This window comes from Lutjanus erythropterus, chromosome 16 (assembly GCF_056507025.1).
Source record: "Lutjanus erythropterus isolate fLutEry1 chromosome 16, fLutEry1.hap2, whole genome shotgun sequence".
In the NCBI taxonomy this organism is placed as follows: Eukaryota; Metazoa; Chordata; class Actinopteri; order Lutjaniformes; family Lutjanidae; genus Lutjanus; species Lutjanus erythropterus.
The window spans coordinates 23,440,950-23,455,389 of record NC_139332.1 but is presented as its reverse complement, the minus strand read 5'-3'; the positions used below and the strand labels follow the sequence as shown (position 1 = coordinate 23,455,389).

General features: G+C 38.5%; 1 protein-coding gene across 1 annotated transcript; it reads right to left on the bottom strand.

Moving 5' to 3' along the window:
- Positions 1 to 14: 14 nt before the first annotated feature.
- Positions 15 to 12,544, bottom strand: rad21b (RAD21 cohesin complex component b). Its single transcript, XM_084739026.1, has 14 exons — positions 12,393 to 12,544; positions 9,779 to 9,975; positions 7,946 to 8,075; positions 7,382 to 7,481; positions 7,059 to 7,165; positions 6,715 to 6,924; positions 6,291 to 6,413; positions 6,011 to 6,139; positions 5,321 to 5,544; positions 5,053 to 5,209; positions 4,507 to 4,649; positions 4,143 to 4,334; positions 3,912 to 3,995; positions 15 to 3,219 (listed from the first exon to the last, which is right to left on the bottom strand). Exons 2-14 carry the CDS (start codon positions 9,920 to 9,922, stop codon positions 3,028 to 3,030), a joined length of 1,935 nt encoding a protein of 644 aa, XP_084595152.1. The 5' UTR covers positions 9,923 to 9,975; positions 12,393 to 12,544; the 3' UTR covers positions 15 to 3,027.
- Between the last annotated feature and the right edge of the window lie 1,896 nt (positions 12,545 to 14,440).

The following is a 14,440-nucleotide window of genomic DNA, read 5'->3' as shown; positions in this document are numbered from 1 at the left end:
ATTTAAAATACTGGTCATGGTATTTGTTTTATTTTGAAAAACTCCAGGACTTAAGACTTACAGGCATGGGATTGAAACTGTTCAGAAACATACCAATATTTTTGAGATTGAGATGATTTGTCTTGGCTTTTATACAAAATAAAAAAAAAAGCAGGTTTACAGGCACATAGTTTAAAATTTAAGATGCACTCAAACATGACATGTTATTCAATACAGTATATATGGAAGTGGATATCAAAAAAACGATGCATTCAGCTGTCTTTGCAGAAGCACAAGGAAGAAATGTGGTCACAATGACTTGGTGGTCTGCTTGTTTTTGCTGTTAGCTGTGTGATTTTTTTTTTTGTTTTGTCTGCTAAATTCAGTTCGTACTATTTTCTTGTAAGATGAGTTTAGAGTCCAAAAGACAACTTTCATAACAAATCCATTCAGACTTAACTTGACAATCTCATCAAGTCATTCTTAAAAATGTTAAAAATCAACTATAAATAAATAAATAATAAAAAAAAACATTTCTTGTTATATATTATATCAATATATGAGTATTGAACAGATTATCTATTTGATTTACACTGTCAGAACTGACTGGAGCACAACAATTGAAGACTCTTAATTATCAAGATAATTAATTACTGTATGTTGTCATGTTGTATTTAAATGATTATCCATATATAAAAGGGACACTGGATAAATTGAATCTGTGTAACATACTGTAAAGGAATAGTTCAATTTGTTTTAAGTGGGGTTGTTCTGCATTTTAAAAGGTTAGTTCAGACTCATCAACGTCACAGAATTACCCAAACAGATTAAGGCAGCGGTAGACCAGCAACTGCCATTTTCTGCAAGGTAAAATTACTGTTTATGACAATGGAGTCTGGTTGGTTCGAAGAGAGCGACATTTGACTTGTTTGATGTCAGTTTCCCACCAGAAACCCCTTTTTTGACTTTTCTGACAGCAAGGTAAAGCTGTGAAAATATCCTAAATATATCGTAAACTTGAACTGGTATTGATTTTTATCGGTGGGCCTTTTTTAAGTGGCTAAAATATCTTTTGCTGCCGTCCCTGTCCACAGCCGTAGATTGCTTAGCTTCCATGTTGGGACTCCTCTCTGCTTCTCCAAACTGGAGGCGTGTTGACCAGCACTGACTGTAGGTAATACACTCAAAAAGTACCTTATACAACCCTACTTCAAATGACTTGGACTATGCCTTTACAGTAATTTCAAGAGTAAAAAAGCAACACAGCGATAAAAATGTTTTCTTGGAGCAAGTCCACCCATATAAGATATTTCAGGACAGAGCATGCAAGTATGGCTGACCACTGATGTTTACATCATCTATATGTTGAAACTCTTCAGCTCTTTTTTTATATGCTATGCCCCAATTCCATAATACATATTAATTATATATACAGTATGTATTATTCACTGATCTTATATAGATTTCTCATTTTGTATACAAGAAATCACCATATAAATGATACAATAAGTGTATTGTAGTACATTAATCAATCTGCAGCTTTTCAATTGTACAGCTAATTAAACATTACAGAGAAAAACAGACTGTCCAGAAGAACAATACCAGATCTCCTTTATATCCTTGGTATATTGCATCGTAGGAGAACAATGTACAACAAAAAAAACCTGTTTTTTATAGGGATGCACCACTTTATCAGCCAAACATCAGCCCAGTATTTGTCTTGTTGGCTGTATTTGGCCTATCTGCAGATAGGATCACATTCACTGATGACGGTGACTGATGTTTATCTGTTGTGCTGCAGCAATTCTGTTCTTTCTGAATGTTGTGATAGTTTTCTGCGGTCAGATTAAGACAACAGTCGCTACTGTAGCATACTCAGCTGTCGTTTTGGGTAAAGAAACCAGTGAATGGGCACAACTCTGGTATGATGAAAAACTAGTGCCTTGTTTGTTTGTTTTTAAAATAAAGATTAATGCTTCCCTGTACAAAAGAGGTACTCAATAACAAACAAACCACAAAAAACAATTGGCTATCAGCCAAATTGCTATTTTAAATATCATATTGGCTCAGAATTTCACAACCAGTGCATCCCTAGCTTTTTAATATGCACATAGTTCTGTGCATACTTTATTTTGACACTTTTCCAGTGTGAGCACCCTACTGTACAAATCCTGCTTAGAATTAATATGTAACATGGATTTGGGACACAGCTATAGTTTGCTGACTTGTGAAGCGCAAACAGTCAATGATGCAAGCAAAGCACTGGCAAAAACAACACGTTTCGAGTTTGTAATGCTCGTAAGTGCTACACTACAGTTGTATAATGATTAATTGCTGGTTGAGTCTGCAGATCACTACTGTAGTAACTGTTTAAATGTACTCTTGCAGAGACTGGATATACTGCATGCTCCTTTTGGCTAAAGTCAGTGTACATGAGAACCATCAGATGAGAAATTTTTCTTGCAGTAATGGGACAGATGAGTTTCAGAGTAACATGATTGATTTGAGTTATCATCTCTGTGTAAACGCACAGTTGTCTCCCACTGTAAACATATCCTAGTAGAACTTATAAGACTCCTTTTACCTCTAGTGCAATATGACAGCTTCTTGAGGGAGTAAGTGCTTCTCAAAAATGATGACATTTGCGCAGAAACAACCAACAGTAGGTAGACAGCAATTCCAAACTTACTGTATTAAACTAACTTAATATAAATGAGCTATAAAGTGAGTCTTAATAAGAAAAGATCCCATTCATAATAACAAAAAGTAATAAATAGTTTGTTTGAAGTTGCAATCCTTCTAACTATGTGGAATTTTTCAAGGAAGAAACTTCTAAATGATTCAACCATGTTATTCAGACCTTTTTCCTCCCACTACTGCTCGGTACGTAGATATTGCAGACAGATAAAACTCCACATTACACAAAAAACAAGGTCGACAAATTCAAATAAATAAATTAGACATTTGTTAAATTGACAGACTTGTGTTGTGGAGAGCACTGACTAGAGTTGTTTTTTTTTTCCTCTTGGGACTGTAAAGTTGTGTTTTCTAGATGATGTGGAAGCGAGGTCCGGGCGTAGCGATGATGTCGCTGTACGGCTCCTCCTGGACGAGCTCCACCGCCTGCTGTTTCTTCAGAACCAGGAAACTGTAGAACTTGGCAGCGGCCTGCTTCTTGTTGTTGTTCCTGCACAGATCCAGCAGGCTGACAGACTGGGCGCCTGTTTTGGCCATTACCCTCTGTGGCACCGTGAGAGAGAGTGAGGGTCAGGATAGGAAGGCTCAGACATCTTACATGTGTTTATTCAAAAACTACCTACCTACGTTTCATTTGTTGATAGTCTGGCTTTTGTATTTCTGGTTCTTCTGTAAGGATCATGCTAGCAGTTTGAGAAGGCTTAGTAAACCCAGACTTTAGTAGCCCTGACATATTGTTAGCTAGCTGGTGACGAGCACTATTCACCGTTTTCATAGAATGCTGAACTGAAAGGCACAAAGCAATCAGGATGTTTGTGGAACTAAAATATTGAGACGTTATATAAACCGTATATGATAAGCTAAAATTGTACCAATGAAAGTTATATAACATATCTCTGCACAAATACAACATCAGATACAGAAATCTAATACAAAATCCTTTTCTTTCATTTAATAAAATGAAAGAACTGCATCAGTAAATTTTTAATGCCTTAAAACAAACAGCTGTGGATTTGCCTGAATAAAGCAGAAATTAAATTAACAGAATTGTGATTAAACTTATGAAAGAACAATTAACATTTAGCATGCACAGCCAATCTTTCATTTATGGTTTAAATCTGAGGTGTAAAATGATTTTTGGATGTGACCAAAACTTAAAAACTCCTCCAAATTGTACCAACAAGAAACCATCCTGTTCAGCAGCTTCTTGTTTTCCCAGTGAGATGTGAGCATACCTGAAGACCATGGAGCATCTGCTGGGTTCTTTTGTTCCACCTCCTCTCCTCCTGGTCCTGGTCTCCTCCCTGCGCCTCCTCCTCCTGACACAGAAAAACACAGTTACAAACACTACAATGAGTCTGTGCTCGCCCTCTGTTAGCTTACTCTGAATAAATAAGTGAAAGAGGATTTAAAAAATAACAAAAACAAAATCACACAAGTACAAGTGTACAAGTTTTTAATCTCACCTCTTCATCAGAGTCGTCATCACTCTTCTTCTTGTCCTTGTCACCGAGCAGGTCCAGCTCTATCAGCTGGCTGATGTTGGCGGGTTCCTCCGGGGGAAGCTCAACATTGGATGGCTCCAGCTGCTGAGACACATTAGAGGCTCTGGGCCCCTGTGGCTGTTGTGGCTGTTGTTGCTGGTCCAAAGCTCCCATCTTCACAAAAGAGTGTAAGAGTGGATTTGGTAAAGAGGACAAAGCGTGTATTAAAAAAAAGAGTAAGTACAGTGGAATTATTTAAGTTCTGACATCAAACATGGTCTGATATCAGATACAGAAAATGATGCTGCTTCAGTGAACACAGAATGTACTCATAATCTGTACTCACAGGCAGGGCTGGTTCTGTGTCCTGGGCTTTGCGTTTGAGGCCACGTTGGGATGGAGGTGGCATGACTGACTCGTCCAGCGTTGTCCTGCTGCCCTCCACAGCTGAAGTCTGCAGAACACTGGCCTCTTCCATGATGGTCTGATCTGGAAATGGACATGCTGTAAATGTTAGACAAACTCACATGGACAAAATGGGAAGCCGGCAGTGCAGCACGGATTGACTGAGTACATGGTGCACATTTTAATTAAGTTGTAGCCAGTAAGTAAGAAAAACATCATCATGCCTCTGCTGCCTAAATATGTGACAGAACATACCAAAAAGCAATGACAAAAAAAGAAATATTTCCCAGGCATCCTGTGCTTACGTAATGAACAATTATTTCAATTCAACTGGTGTCATGTATCTACAGTTCAGTTATCTAATTCCTTGTTAGTCAGGTATTTCCCTGATGATTAAACCAATTTAATGGAAGGATAAACGCCAGTTCCTGTAATGATTTTCTACAGATGAGTCAAGCATAAATGTACACAAACACCCATTTCTTACCCATGATGTCTCTCTGTTGGTGCCCTGTTGTTTCCTCTCTGGGCACCTCTGGGTTCTCCAGATCCTTGAGGAACTCATCCAGACTATCAGCCTCTCCACCTTTCCTCCTCTTCCTCAGCTCATCTGGTACCAGTGGAGTGAGACACCTTGTAAACATCTAGAGAGAGCAGAGGAGAGAAAGCCAAGAGTGAGATATAGAGAACATGCAGGTTATCACCGCGCTACTTTGTACAATCATCCCTGAATAACAATGCATCCGTAAGGTTACCTTAAGCAGCCTGGCGTTCCAGAGAGGCTGAGCAGGGAGAGAGAAAAGCTTCTCAACACCTCCAGTCTCCTTCCACATCATCAGCTTCTTGGTGGGAGGTGCCAGGTCGAGTGTGGTGACAATGTCAGAGTAATCAGACAGCTGTGCACGGATGGTTTTACTGTCCAGCTCCTTCACACTGTCCACAATCAGCTTCCTCTTACGCTTCGCCTTCGTCTCCTTCACTGCACAGACCACAGAGAGACGGAGATGAATCAGCTCAGTAAACCAAAGTATGTATATGTAAACACACTGTTCTTGCATAGACAAAAACTGTACACTCAATTGTTATGTCATTCATTGGCACTTTGGACTGTCCTGTATAAAGGTGCTATATAAATAAAGGATGACTGAATGATTGTATTATTGATTTTCTTTTCAGATACTATACTAAAATCATTTTCAACATGTTCTACTTAGCTTTTTCTATCTGCTATATTTCTCTGATTGTTGTATCCCTCCATCACAATTGTGAACTATGTTCCAGTTGTAATATTGTTCATGATGGGAAGGAGACCCATTAAAAATGAAGTGGAACTGTGCTAGTGAACATCACTAGTGAGGGAAATTCAGGCTGAAGTTTCAAAAAAAAAAAGCTAATTTCACGGATCAGGGAACACTTAAGTTGTCTCTTGAAACCGGCTGCATTACCTGTGATGTCAATTGGCTCCAGGGCGAAGGTTTCTTCCTCGTTGTGAACCAAGGCGGTCTGTTCTGCCTGGTCTGCCATGGCTGGCAGGGGCTCTGTTGGGCCTGAGTCTGGACTATCTGGGGCTCCCGCTAACAACACACAATAACACCATGGTTCATATACAGGTCACGATATGTGGATAACTGTGCTGTAATTTAAATCATGTATAATCAAAGCTATTGCAACACAACATAAAACACCTTTTCAAGGTCTGTTGCTGAGATTATTTGTTGAACTGACCTGAGAGGGCGTCAAAGTCGTCGTCATCGTCTCCGTGATCCTGAGGCATCATTACACTCTCTGTGATGGCAGGAGGGTCGTCAAAGATGCCGCCTCCATCCTCGTTACTCAGCAGCTTGTCCACTACACAGAGAAATAAAATCACTACTGTTGTTTTGTCGCAGAAATAATTAAAATGAACAATAATGTCGACATTTTTAGACCATTTTATGCCACTGATTTGATGATAACATAACACTACAATAATGCATGCGCACCCTTTCAAAGAGCAATTAACTTTTAATTCTTAAGAGTAGTCAAACATGGGATTTGAAATGTGAAAAAATATTTAAAAATAATTAAAGCAGAAATAGAATTAGCCACATAACCAAAAGAAAACTGTGTGCAGATACATGTCATGCCCATATTACTGACAGGATCCTACCCAGCATGCCTCCCTCATTGCTCTCCATGGGGTTGTCTCCGAAGTCGTCCTTGTACTGGTCATCGTACTCCAGATGGTTGGACTTGTCAGCCATCTGGTTAGTTCCACCTTCAGCCTCCAGCAGCAGGTTAGAAGCTGATGCTCCCATGATGTCAACCTCAAACGCACTCTCCTCACGCATCATCTCCCGGTCGTCCATACCAAAGTCAGCTGCACAACAGAAAGGTATCCTTACAGTAAATATAGTGAGGAATGTAGGTGAGTGTTGGGAGTTAAAAAAGCACATCTAGTGTTCAAACTTGATGTGTAAATATGATTGTGTAATATGATATCACTATGCCCACCAAAGTCGTTGTCCTGCAGCAGGTTGAGGTTGCCCACCTCCTCTCTCATGGTGATCTCCTCCACTCTGCTCTGGTTCAAGTTGAACTGCTGAGCAACGTCAATATCACTGCATAAAACACACCACACAGGATGAAGAGTAAGTCATATATATATACTAGAGCAAAAATTGAAGTTGGTGTTTTTGGACAAGAAATATGTCCAGTTCCATTCTCTAAATCTCCCTCTTCGTTGTTGTCCTGTCACCTCTCTACTGCTGGTGATGTAATATAGGCATAAAAATGCCCAAGAAAATAATGACAATAAAAAAATTCATTTTGCTCACTCTAGGTCTGGTAGTGGCTGATCAAAATCGTGAAACTCCTCAGGCAGTGTGATAGCATTGTAGGCCGCTTCTCTGTTCTCCTCTGGAAGATCCACCACACCTGAAAACACCACAATGCAGGAAAGTTTTAAAGATCTTAAGATGAGGGTAAAGGTTCAAACAACTAGGAACAGATGGACACACTTGTAAGAACAATTTAACAGTGAGTAATTTCAACTAAATACCTGAATACAATTGCTTTTTGGTATGAAAGGCAAGGCAAAGGAGTCAATATGTGTATTTATATGGTATGAACAGTGTTGCATGTAGGTGCGCAGAACTTGCTGCATGCTTTAGCTGTACATGTAAATATGTATAAACTCTGCATGATGTCATAATTACACTGTAGAAAATTTAACATATTTTGACATGCGTGCCTGAGTCTGAGTAATTAGTATTTCCATAGCTAACAAAACTGCACATTATCCTTCTAAAGGGACATGAAAAAGGCTTCATTCGCCGACTGATATTGCACATACTGCAGTGACTTTTTGTTTGACTTAAAAGTTACATTTTGTCCCTGACCTGGTCTAAACGCCATCTTGATCTTGATGAAGGCCTCGTTACAATCTGCCAGCAGGTACTTGGCCTTTCTGTGGTAGATCCTCACCACCCCCAGCAGCAGATGCCCTGATGTTCGTAAAGCCATTTTCACCTGTAAAAATAATCATTTAAAAAGGTTAACATGATCAGAGATGATACTGTAGAATAAATCTGTAGGCTTTTATGTAAATTTTGTGTCAGTACTCAAAACTATCACTACTATTGTGCAATCATGAAATAAGAAATAAATCTGTCTAATATAAAATGATGAATCATCACGTACCAATAGGATTGTGAATATTCAGTTCAATAAACCAATCAAAACTAGACTTGCACCGATTTCAACTTTCTTAGCCGATTCCGATTTCCGATTTTTGAGGGGTCTGAACTACCGATTCCGATTTTGGCCGGTTCCGATTTTCAGTCTTTCTAAGAACTGTAATTGACAGCATTCACAAACATTTTTGCAACTTTTCTTGTAAATATGTTCATAATAAGACACTGACTATTAAATATTCATTTAATACTTTCTCCAAAATCATCCAGATTACAACCAGGCCTTATTATAATTTTATATTAAGATTATGAATTGGGTGAACGTGATCTCGCGAGATCATCTCGCGGGATTTCGCGGGACGCGATTTCACGTGATCTCCTGTGGAAACGGATGTAAACAAACCGGAGACTAACGCGGTGCAACAGTTTGAAGTAAAACTTTGTCGTGAGAAAAACAAACACAGAAGTTAAAGGAGTCTGGATGAGAAATGTTTGAGGAGACACATCAACACAGGTTGTTTATTCTTCAGCCAGAACAGGAGGTGAGATTTTAACTGTCCCTCTGTGAACAGCAGTCTGCTGTTAGCTTGCTATCATTAGCCTGAAGTGCGAGAGAGTTTACGGCTGTTTTGCGACATTGTCAGCTGCTCTGTCTCGTTGTAGACTGTCTGTCTTCTCTTTATCCTGTTCTTGGAATCTGTCTCTGACACCAGCTTCAAGCAGACGTGTCTGAGTGTGTAGCTGTTATCAGCGCTGTGTTGACGTCACGGTCAGTTTGTCCGCTGCGCGCATGACGTGACCATCGTGCAGAACATGTGTGTGACAATGACGAACACAGAACCGGATTTGTGACGCTGACCAGCCGGTCACCGGTCAAGGCCAGTCACGTGAAAACCGGCCCGATTCCGAGCATTGCCGATTAATCGGTGCAAGTCTAATCAAAACCAATAAAAAAATGTCCATTACATGTTACAAAGGCCCCAACTTATGTGTAAAGTAATATACAATTAAAGTAATTACATTTTAAATTTAGTAATGTGTTGCATTTGTGAGACAACATAATCAACTGCTAATTTTACTTTTATAAACGACCACTGATTACCAGAATTGTGAGGAAAAATATCCTGTAATACTCTAAATCAATCAATACATTTCAGCACTAAATGATACAAAACTGTCTTTGAAGCATTAATTGAATAAAAAAGACAGAGAAATATCAATGCTAAAAGTCTTGAAATTCCAAATTTAGGTAATACATCATATCGTACAGTATTAGATGTAACTTAACAGTAAACGTTTAAAATTCATGATCCCTTTTGTGATTAATTTTATGAACACATTAGCAAATATCAAAACAGGTGACCAGAAATTCACTATATCTTAACTTCTGATAAGATTTTGAGTGGTGAGCCTTAAATAACATCATCCGTTCCCAAAACAGAGACTTGTTAAGACTGCTGTAGATAAACATATGATAACAAAAAAGGACACTTAAATGTCCTGTGAAAGTGACGGCTCCTGAAGATCCTGAGAAATTACCTTGGGTGAGATGATGCTCTCCACGCTGCTCTCCAGATTGCACTCAAACACATGTGCTTTGGTCAGCTTCTTGTCCCAGTGGGCCGCCAGCCAGATTTTGGCCAGCGGCCCACGTTTGCTGAGAACAAAGTGGGCATAAAACATTGTCTCAGCGCCTTCTCACCACAAGGGAAAGGGGAAAGGGGGAGCGGTCAGGCCTGGAGAGAGGAAACAACACAAAGGAAGAAAGAGAACATACCATATTATGATTGAAATCACAATAGTTATGAATAAAGAAAGCATGACAGCTGAAAGGACACATTCATTGTGTTGTCTAAGCTTTTGCATGTAGAATCTTTTAAGATGCAGACATGGCTGTCTTGATGAACAGACTTTTCTGAACCACACAACCCTGCAGATTGTGGTGCAACTGGGTGAGCTTACAATCATCTTAGCACTCCCCTCTCTGCTGCACACTGTCTGCACACTGGTCAGTGCAGAGCCAGAGTAGAATGAATTCTTGAGGCGTGGCCATTTTGACCGCCAAATTCTCGTCAGCTCATCCTTCAGTTCACACGGACATTAACGCAAGACGTAATGAAACTGCGTCCAGGTGTTCCTGCTGAGAGATCGTATCCACAAGAATGGGACAGATGTGAGGTCACAGTGACCTTGACCATTAACCAAATTCAAAATATAATATGGAGGTTTTCTTTCAAGTGCATTCTTATATTTAGTGGCAAATCGCATGGTTCTTTTCAGTATTATTGAGTGATTATTCAGAAATTACGGACCTGTAAAATAAAGCATTTGCAACTGTATCTGATCAGCAAGACTGTGAGAGACGGTTTAAAGCCCCAGAGTGAGTAAGTGGACCTCAGATTGATTTCTCAACTATTGATGTTTCAATTTTTTTCCCTTTTGCACACTGAAGCCCATGGCATAGTAATCGGCATAGTAAATGTAATTTAAGTAACAGTAAATTTAAGTTAACATCCTCCTTAACACATTATTTATACCTTCTCTTTGTGAAACTGCCAGTTGAAAAAGTATATTTACTGAAGTACAGTACAGTACAATTGTAAGGTGTTAATTTCATTTTCTGCTACATTATACTTCTACTAAACCACATTTCAGTGGGAAATGATTCACTTTTTATTCCACTACATTTAAGTGACAGCTGAAGTTACTTGTTACTTTTTCCAAATTCAAATCAATACAAATTATCGTAATATTCAACAACAATCAACTACTAAATCATGATGTATTATCATAAATTAAACTACCTGGCAGTATACAGAGTAGTTCAAATTAGCTCTAACTTTACCTGTTACAATATTAGTGATGTTTACATATGTGTGCATCGGTAACTACAATCTAATAATACTTTTCTTTATAGTACCTTTACTTTTGGTACTTTAAGCATATTTTGATGGAAATAATACTTAAGTACTTTCAATTAAGTACAATTTAGTACGGTATTTCTATTAGTATAGTGTGGTATTGCTACTTTTACTTAAGAAAAGCACCACTGGGAACTGCCAAATCATACTCCATATCCTGAATGTTACACTTTGTTTTAGGTCAGTCTTGAAATTCTTGCAGTGATGGAAAGTAATTAAGAGGTACTTGTACTTTAATTGAGAATTTAGATTTTCTGCTATTTTATAATTCTCCTCCAACATTTTCAGGGTAGAGCTGCAACGATTAGTTGATGAATCAATCCACTTCTAAATACATTTAAAAAATCCTCTAAGACAATAAACTAAATATCTTTGAGACAAAAAAATAAAGTTTAGGATGTCAGCTTGGGGCTTTGGGAAACAGTGCTCAACATTTTTCACCATTTTCTGACATTTTTACAGACCACACAACTAATCAATTAATTGAGAGGAAAAATAATCAGCATATCTAAAAAAAAGATGACATCCTCAAATGTCTTGTTTTACTCACAACCCAAAGATATTCAGTTTACTGACATGGAGGAGTAAAGAAACCAGAAAATAGAAAAATATGTGTACAGAGGCCGAGTCCTCTGCAGCAGCTGTTGCTAATTAATTTAATAACCTATTAATCGATTAATTGTTGCAGGAAAAAAATATTTTTGATTCGGGGGCGAACTGTCCCTTTAATTATTATTACACTATGAAATGCTTTTACAGTGATGTCATGAATTTTTTTTTTTTTTACCTCGAACTAAACAGAAGTGGCGCTTGTCATAAAGATGTCATTAAATGTTATAAGGCCAGTTTGACGACAGTTGCTAAACATGCCTGGATCCCTGACAGGTCGTACCTGCCGCACTGTAACGTATCTACACCTGCTACACCAAACGCAGACGTTACAACTGTCACCGCACAACACAACGATAAAAAGATGAGCGTCAGGACAGGCTTTTCCAAAACGTTAATGTCGTTTTTAGGAGGTGACCGTTAGACCCTCGTTCGTGGATCCATCACACCGCATTAACGGTTGATGCTCTCCGCTGCATCACAACAGGTGATGATGCAGTGGAGCTAACGTTAGCCGCTGTCATTCACTGCCCGACCACCGTGAAGACACCGGGGTATTTTTTTTTGCGGACACGAGTGTCGTATTTTCACGTTTACATCAAACACAAACGTATATGACTCACCGGTTAGCCGTTTTGCGCTCTCTTTCTGCCAGCCGTGGTGTCGCTGCTGGCGGTGGCCGTTTTTTCCACCCCTCCTCCGACTAAAACAAACAAGATGGCGTCCTCTCCGTCTCCCCCTGGACGGTTTGAAAACCTCAGCAGGATGCAGAGTGGTGCTGATGAGGGAGACAGGGAGGGATGCTGAGCCCTGAAACTGTGTACGCTCGGCTGTTTATCTGTGTAAGTAGGCTTCATTTACTCAAGTACTGCACCTAAATTTGAGGTAGGATGCTTGTACTTTACTTGGCTAGAGGTATTTCTATTTTATGCAACTATACAGCCAACTTCTGTTCCATTACATCTCAGGCAAATATTGTACTCTAGCTAATAAAACAAAACAAAACAAAACAATAATTAAAAATATATATATTATTTCAAGGCAACTGTCTTTATTTTTTTTTAAGTTTTAAGTCAAGCTCAAACTCTTAAAGGGATAGTTCACCCAAAAATTAAAATTCAGTCATTATCTACTCACCCTCATGCCATTTGAAGGTCTGGCTTAGTTTTAAGTCCACGAAAGACTGCTGAAGTTTCACAGGAAAGCAGCATTGCAAAAGTGAGTTGTGACCAGTTTTCAAATATATGTATATATATATATATATAACAACCAAAAAACATAAAATGCCTACTTACTGCTCATCTGGTGTAAAGCCTCCTAGAGGCCCAACATGCCATTCATTTCCGTGCACACACCTTCAGACCCAGTTCAGACTGTGTGCATGTGATCGTGGCTCCAAGCTATGGATCTACAGTGAAGATTTGGGCTAAAAACATTGTGTAAATGATGTCTTTCAAGTCGACTTGGCAAAAGGAGGAAAACGAGGGGATGGGAATAATTTCATTATGCTTAATGTTAGGTTTTTAGTTCATTATGTTATATTATCTTACATTGCAAGTTAGACAGTGTGCAGGAGTTCTTAAGCAACTTTTTGGTCCACTTGTCCCTCTCCTGAATGGAGATAATCAGGCTAATTTATATTATTGATTATAAAAATAATAACATGTAATAAATGTTTATAATATTTGCATAACTGTTATGGTCACATTGTTGCCCTCAACCCTAAACTGACACTCAGTCATTCATTTTATTCACTGGTTCAGGCTGATGTTGCATCCTTTGAAAACCAGTGTGTGTGTTGGGGGGGATGTTGACAATGGGGACATCTGCTGGGAGAAAGCAGCTACAGCAGGAACCACAGAAGGAACAGAGTTAAAAAAAATAAATAAATAAAATAACTGCTTTTGATCGCTGAGAGGGAAAAGCTCCACAAGTTGACTTTATATGCCTGTAATGTAAAAATTTGCAATCACACAGAAAACCACAAGAAATTTAACATCATCTGGCCTAAAAAAAAAAAACATGATTAATTTGTCCTCTTGCAAAAATGAAGATAGTATTATTTTTCTTTGTGTTCTTCCAATTGTTTAATAGACATGATTCATGACTATAAGGTCTGAAATCTGCATATTAAACAATTCTAACTGAAACATCTACTGACCAACATCCATAAATAATAAGACAACTTAATAAGACTTAATCAATCCTGAAAGAAATTCGGATTGTTCAAAAATTACAGCAAAGTACAAAAAACATTAGAGTAGTACATTCAAAGTGTATAAGGAGTAAATTCAAACACCAATAGGATAATAATTAATGTAAGATAAATTAATAACAATTATTTTGAAAAAGTAATGTTGCACATAATAATATAAACACAATCTGTTTGTTGTCAGTTAGAACAGTATGGTATATATTTATGTTATTATATGAGAAACGACTGGTATTGGTAGTAATTATCACAGCACCTCTCCATTGTTCCACAGGATGGAGCTGCAACAGGAAGCAAATCAGGAATAACCAATTAACTGTGTTAATCAGCAGATATGTCGCCATAAAAAGAAGGAATCTGTACAGGCAGGTTGGATTTAGAATATCTGAGTAAATGAAAGACCAAAATCCGGGTTCAGGTCCCGAGTGAGAGTGAGAGTGAGTGAGCTGTGACACTGCT

Coding starts and splice junctions, on each gene's coding strand:
- rad21b (XM_084739026.1), bottom strand. CDS start 9,922: ATGTTTTATGCCCACTTTGTTCTCAGCAAACGTGGGCCGCTGGCCAAA. Junction 7,166..7,381: donor CAGCCACTACCAGACCTAGA/GTGAGCAAAATG, acceptor TGTTTTATGCAG/TGATATTGACGTTGCTCAGC. Junction 5,210..5,320: donor GGAACGCCAGGCTGCTTAAG/GTAACCTTACGG, acceptor TGCTCTCTCTAG/ATGTTTACAAGGTGTCTCAC.